At 28.7% G+C, this 7,752-nt stretch overlaps 1 protein-coding gene across 1 annotated transcript; it reads left to right on the plus strand.

Moving 5' to 3' along the window:
- The first annotated feature begins 6,076 nt into the window (after positions 1-6,076).
- On the plus strand, positions 6,077-6,775 carry LOC143620980 (uncharacterized). The gene has a single exon (XM_077092528.1). The coding sequence runs from the start codon at positions 6,077-6,079 to the stop codon at positions 6,773-6,775; it is 699 nt and encodes a 232-aa protein (XP_076948643.1).
- The last annotated feature ends 977 nt before the right edge of the window (positions 6,776-7,752 follow it).

The raw sequence follows: 7,752 nt of genomic DNA on the forward strand, positions 1-7,752 counted from the left end.
AATATGTATAGCCAATTTGTAGCATAATAAACACCAATTAAAGTAGAGAAGGAGTGGGAACGATGGTCATAACATCTCCTGAAGCTGAATTGTAACGTTTCCAGAGGATTGAATGTCAAGTCCCAGCCGTGAAGAGTAATAAATATAACGACGTCTCTCAAATTAATTTAGCGCCGTCTTAAAATGGTAAAATTACTATATTGTTAATTTAAAATGTTTTATATGTAATATAGATATAGATATAGATATAGATAATGATGCCAGAAGTTTCCATGTTATATTACCCCTCGGTTTTGGTTTTAAGGCTATGTGTAGTTGAGGAGCTACAAAATTGAACGATTTTTGATACGTGGCAAAATTGGGCGATATGTAGCCCCGGGGCCGGTGTTGTAGCCCCAAAATCGCCCCTCCCACCAATAAATGATAGCCACGTCATCATCACCATACACACAAGCATGCGACAAGTTCTCATCGCCACCCCCCTATCGCCCATTTTGTCGCCGAAGGCGGTGTTCGCCCTTTGTCGCCCCGTCTCTCATATTCGTCGCCCAGTACACTTGGCCTAAGGACCATGTGTTTTACCCTTTAGTAAACAAAAAGAACCAAATGTGCAATTTTTACAAAGTTGAGGCCATTACCATAATATGAGAATAACACATGTATCACCGAATTGTAATGCATGAGCCCCCCTCCCTCGTTTGTGAAATTTTGTATACATTTTGAGCTCGGCCACCCCGGTGCCTCAGTCCAAGCTTTGCCACTGAATTGTAACGCATGTATAACTGGGTCTGGGTCTGTTTATCGGTGCACTCATAGTCCAAGTGTTGTCCAAAACTATTTATGTATCAAATGATTTTAAATTATCCACGCTGCTTTCAAAACCTAAAAGACACTTTTAAAGACATTTTAAAGAGTTTAATCTATTTACCTTTCATAATAGTCTTGGCTCTTTTCAGCTTTATAATCGAATAAGTCCTTTTTAACTTACAGCCACATCATAGGTTTGTATTAAGTGCCTATATAATTTGAATTCTAGTTTCAGACCTTCACAACCTTGATTAATACTTTTACTTCGTTTAATAGGTTCGAAACCATTTGTATATTAAAAGTAAAATTTAGAAGCCCGGCGCGTCGGACTGATTTTATTGAGTCATGCTGTTTAGTTATATAACATTTTAGAAGTTTATAACTTGTTACATTGTTATATAAGTTATGTTTTTGGAATAATATCGCGGAAGCTATTTACTCTAGGCCTCATGTCATCATCCAAGTTGATGATTTGTGTATTTTTTTTTAGAATAAAACCGTTTTGAAATGTTGACATAATTATGAGAATATTCTGTACAATCAAACATATTTTTATTGTTTTTCTAGAATAAAACTGTTTTTCTAAAATGCTATCAAATAATAACATATGGTTTTTGTTTTGTTGCTGTGGAGACAGAAGACACCTTTATTAATAATTTTTGCTATAGTAACTATATAGGATTGATTTCTTTTGAGAACCGCTTTGAGCTTTAAGAACTCGAAAGAACTCAACATAACAAAATTTTTTTTTGAATTTTTTTTACACATGTGTAATACGGAAGTGTAAGTAATGTACAAAAAATTACCGTAATTTTTTACACACCGAATCGACTTATTACACATGTGTAATTAACATTAAAACTTGTGTAATTATCAAAAATACTTATTCTCTCTCCTGATTAATTTTTTAATCAACTTTAATCTCAGCCACATATTCAAACTCATTTAATTAAATGTGTGGTCTAAAATTGAGTTCTTAAAGTTCTTACAACTCATCAAGTTATCAAAATATCCATCCCCTATATATATATATATATATATATATATATATATATATATATATATATATAGGGTTAGTATCATTTGAGAACTCCAAAAAAATTAAGAACTTCTAAGAACTCATAAGAACCAAACATTTTTTTAATTTTTTTCATATATTAACATTGTTTGAGACTAGTTTTACCATATTTTATATATAAATTTTTGATTACTTATATAAATCACAAGTTTACATATGTGTAAAATTTATGTAATAACAAATTTACATATATGCAAAAAAAAATAAAAATTAGATATGTGTAAAAACTAATTTTCATAACTGTAATCGTAAATATAAATATAAATAGTGATAAAACTACACCCAAATAACACTAACATACAAAATTTATTTATAAAAAACGTTAGTTTTCAAGAATTCCTTTAAATTCTTAAATAATTTAAGGGTTCTGTAATGATACTCATCCTAAATATATATATATATATATATATATATATATATATATATATATATATATATATATATATATATATATATATATATATAGGAGACGGTTCAAGAGAGAAATGATATTATTGCAAGATATGTGACAAATGAATATGAACCACTAGTTTTGTTTTAAGTTTTAAATGCTTAAAACTAAATACAGAAAATATTAATTATTCTCTTTCTTCAATTAATATAACTAATAAACCATACTACTTATCTATTTAATTAATATAACTAATTAAATTATTATAATTAGAAAATATTAAGAACTAATTTATTTTTATAGCTTTTTTTTGTTTCTTGAATTTTTATCCTACACAAGTATAATTTATTCATACATTAAAATTTCTTTCTATCTAAAACTATTTATTCAAACTCAATATATTAATATCCATCAACACATACGTACATTATGATGAATAATACCAAAAAACTATTTTACATGTGTTTACATTAGATATAAAAAAAACATACAACCTACATAAAAACGTATAATATACACTTGTTCTAAGAATAAGACATCATATAACCTACACACGAAAAACATTTAACCTACACACAAAATTCATCATCAATAAAATACAAACACATACGAAAACATATAACCTACACACAAAAAACATATAACCTACACACGAAAATTTTATCTTACACAAATACAATTTATTCATACATTAATTTCTTTTCGAAACCAATTTCGTCAAACTCAACATATCAATATCCATCAACACGTAGTTACATTGTGATGAATAATACAAAATCTATCTTACACATATTTGCATTAAATGTCAATAAAAAATATACAACCTACACAAAAACATATAACCTACACTTGTTCTAAGAATAAGAAAACATATAACTTACATACGAAAAATATATAACCTACGCATGTGTAAGGTATGTGTATCTTTGTGTAGTTTATATAATTGTTGATGTTGAATTACATATGTAAGTTATATGCTTTTTGTATGTTGTACGTTTTTATTGCTTAAAACAAGTGCAGGTTATATAACTTTGTGTAGGTTGTATATTTATTGTTTACATTTAATGGACACAATTATATGATATTTTTTTATTATTATTTATGACAATATTTTTTATAGGCATACCAATTGAAAAAAAATATATATTATGTTTTGATATTTAGTGTTAAAATATACATTGATATATGCTAATATATTGAGTGAAAATTATTTTTTTAATATAAAGAAATAGTATTATATGAATAAATTGTATTTATGTTGAATAAAATGAAGAATGTGTAAATAAAAAATAAAACTAAAGTAGTGTTTTTATCATTTTAATTATTATAGTTAAATTAGTTAGATATATTAATTAGAGAGAGGTTTATTATGGTTATATTAGTTGTATTAATTGGAGAGAGAGTGCATTTATTGTTGTATTTACATTTTTTTTATTTATTTTTAAACATTTAAAACATAAAACAAAACTAGTGGTCCATATTCATTTATTACATTTTTTGCAATAATGTCATTTCTCTCTTGAACCATCTCCTATATATATATATATATATATATATATATATATATAATTGTATATGTTTAAGTTCAAGAAAGAAATGCAAGAAATGAATATGGACCACTAGTTTTGTTTAAGTTTTAAATGCTTAAAGCTAAATAAAGAAAGTATTAATCATTCTCTTTTTTCAATTAATAACTAATAAACTATAATACTTATCTACTTAATTAATATAACTAATTAAATTATAATAATTGGAAAATATTAACAACTCATTTATTTTTATAACTTATTTTTTGTGTCTTGAATTATTATCCTACACAAGTATAATTTATTCATACATTAAAAATTTTTTCAATCCAAAACTAATTTCTTCCAACTCAATAAATTAATATCTATCAAAACATACTTACATTATGATGAATAATACCAAAAAAAAAACTATTTTACATGTTTTTATATTAAAAATCAACAAAAAACGTACAACCTACACAAAAACGTATAATCTACATTTGTTCTAAGAATAAGACAACATATCACCTACACATGAAAAAAATATAACCTACACACAAAATTTATTATCAATGAAATAACACGCACACGAAAACATATAACCTACACACGAAAAACATATAACCTACACACGAAAATTTTATCTTACACAAATACAATTTATTCATACATTAATTTCTTTTTATTCAAAACCAATATCTTCAAACTCAACATATCAATATCCATCAACACGTAGTTACATTGTGATGAATAATACAAAAAACTATCTTACACATGTTTGCATTAAATGTCAATAAAAAATATACAAGCTACACAAAAACATATAACTTACACTTGTTCTAAGAATAAAAAAACATATAACCTACATACGAAAAACATATAACCTACACATGTGTAGGATATGTGTATCTTTGTGTAGTTTATGTCGAATTACATATGTAAGTTGTATGTTTTTTGTATGTTGTACGTTTTTATCGCTCAAAACAAGTGTAGGTTATATATTTATTGTTTACATGTAATGGACACATTTGTATGATATTTTTTTATTATTATTTATGACAATAATTTTTATAGGCATACCAATTGAATATATATATATATATATATATATTATGTTTTGATATTTAGTATTAATAAACATGCTAATAAATTGATTGAAAATTATTTTTTAATATAAAGAATAGTATTATATGAATAAATTGTATTTATGTTGAATAAAATGAAGAATGTGTAAATAAAAAATAAAACTAAAGTAGTGTTTTTATCTCTTTAATTATTATAGTTAAATTAGTTTGATATATTAATTTGAGAGAGGTTTATTATGGTTATATTAGTTGTATTAATTGAAGAGAGAGAGTGCATTTATTGTTGCATTTACATCTTTTTTATTTATTTTTAAATATTTAAAAGCTAAAATAAAGCTAGTGGCTCATATTCATTTCTTTAATTTCTTGCAATAATTTGATTTTTTTCTTGAACTTAAACCTATATATATATATATATATAAACAAATTAAAATTCTTTTTATGTATGGTTTTTGTTTTGTTGCAGCGGAGAAACGGAAGACACCTTTATTAATGATCTTTCTATTAGTCTGGCAATGGTAACTATCATTTTAATTACAAATATATAAACAAATTTAAATTGTTTTTATATAGTACCGATTTTGACTGATACAATATTATAGTTGCACCTTCAAATCAAGACATGAGCCGCGTGCAGGTCTCAGTGTCTTGCAAAGTACAACCAGGTCCATTTTTCTTCTCTTTCAAAATTGCTTTCTACTCTGTCTTTCATACCAAGAAATAGCCAATTATATATGAACATATACTACGTTATATGTTGTATAATATATCAACATGTTTCGTCATGTTGTGAATACTAACAGTTTATATAAACAATTTATACTAGCAAGCAATTGATAAATTTAAGTTTAGTGATATACTAACAGTTGTTTGTATAATGTTAATTATTCAATTGGCACTTAGTAAACCCCTTAGTACTTATGTGAAAACTAATGGGTTTGATGGAATAAGTCAAGTACATGCATGCATGTGGTCATTTGAAGTTTGTTTTGTTTTGAATTGTTCACCGATTCTTTAGGAGTCACCGGTTCTTTTGGTTATTTCATGTTTTCTAAACTAGTTTGTCTATTTCGTTATGTACTCTATTTAAGTGGTTTGTTTATTTCAATGAAGTTATCAGTTTGCTTTGACATCGATACTAGTGTTCACTTTAACATTTGGTATTAGAGCAAAAACAACGATCAAAGAGAGAAAGAGAGTAGCAATCATGAGTGCTGAAAAACTGAAAGTTCCGGTGTTCGACGAGCACTACGGTCATTGGAGAGAGATGATGGAAAATTTGCTGCGAGCAAAACAGATGTGGAATCTGGTTGATCAAGGCATCATCGAACCATCCGTGGGTGTAGCCAAAAGTGAAGCACAAAAGAAGACCCTTGCTGATCTACGTGCAAAGGACCTGCAGGTGAAGCATTACCTGTATCAAGCAATTGATAGAGTGACGTTCGAGCAAATCTTGGATCAGCGAACATCCAAATCGATTTGGGATGCCATGAAACAGATGTATGAAGGAAATGCTCATGTAAAAAGGTCCATGCTTCAGAAGCTACATCGAGACTTCGAGATATCGGAGATGAAGGCCAGTGAGTCGATAACAGAATATTTTGGGAGAGTCTTTATGGTGGCCAATCAGATGAGAAGCAACAGGGAGACCATGACAGATCAAAAAATCATGGAGAAAATTCTGAGAACCCTTACAGAGAAGTATATGTTCGTAGTGGTGTCCATTGAAGAATCCAAAAACACAGAGACAATGACGGTAGACGAACTCCGAATCTTGCTCCTTGTGCATGAACACAAGTTTAGAAAACCAGAAAAGGAAGTGGAACAAGTTATCAAGATGGAACAAGGTGATAATTCAGGCATAAGAGGTCGTGGAAGGGGACGTGGAAGAATGTCTATGAATTGAGAAACTGTGGAATGTTATCGATGTCACAAGCTTGGACATTTCTCATATGAATGTCCAAATTTCAAAGAAGTAAACTTTGCCGGTTTTGATGAAGAGGAAGAAATAATGTTGGTGGCACATGTGGATCCACTTGACAACCAGAATGATGAAGAGCAACATGCTGGTGAAAAGGTTAGTGTATTCATGGCACAAACTGGGTATGAAAGTAGAAATTGTTTGTGGTTTTTGGTTTCAGGTTGTTCAAACCACATGTGTGGGGATAAAAAAAAACTTGTTAATTTAGATAAAGGTTTCTCTAACTCGGTTAAGCTAGGTAATATTACACGAATGAAAGTAATGTTGGAATTAAAGAAGTAACAATTGATTGGTGATATGGGAACGTAAGTGAATGAACAACAAATATACAGAATGGAAGTAATTGAATTGATTTACAACAAATACACAACCGTATATATAGTTACAGAACCGTTGCTTTGCAAACGACGCGACTGTTTAGAAACGGTGTTAACAATAACCGCTGTGTAACCCTAACTAATACATACGCTCAATATTCTAATATTACAATATACCCCCTGCTAGATAATAATAATTACATTATAAGAATACTAATTTATATCCTAAGTATTAAATGTGATTAATACTTCATTGCCCCCCTTAATCACAAGATACTTAGGCCTCTTGCTTGGATCTTCAGTTGGATGCCCTTCTTTTCTTGAATCTGGGTGGAGCTGTAGTGGTTCCCGGTTCATTCGCGCCATTTGTCTTTAAGATCTCATAATACCACTCGATACCTTCAAGGTAGAGGAGATACACGGCTTTTACTTCATACTTCATGGTTATTTCACATCCAATGTCCATTGCAATGTAGCTCCAAGCGTTGTTGACAGTCGCTTCTACATAGCCTCCATTTAGCAGGGTCATCATGTATAGATCATAAAGATCTATTTCGGTACCATCACTTAGGTATGGTGGAATGG

The sequence above is a fragment of the Bidens hawaiensis genome, unplaced genomic scaffold (genome assembly GCF_021521415.1).
Source record: "Bidens hawaiensis isolate Kalapana, Puna unplaced genomic scaffold, B.hawaiensis_p1.1 tig00000326_1, whole genome shotgun sequence".
In the NCBI taxonomy this organism is placed as follows: Eukaryota; Viridiplantae; Streptophyta; class Magnoliopsida; order Asterales; family Asteraceae; genus Bidens; species Bidens hawaiensis.

Excerpts from the sequence above, each read along its gene's own strand:
- LOC143620980 (XM_077092528.1), top strand. The coding sequence starts at position 6,077 with ATGAGTGCTGAAAAACTGAAAGTTCCGGTGTTCGACGAGCACTACGGT.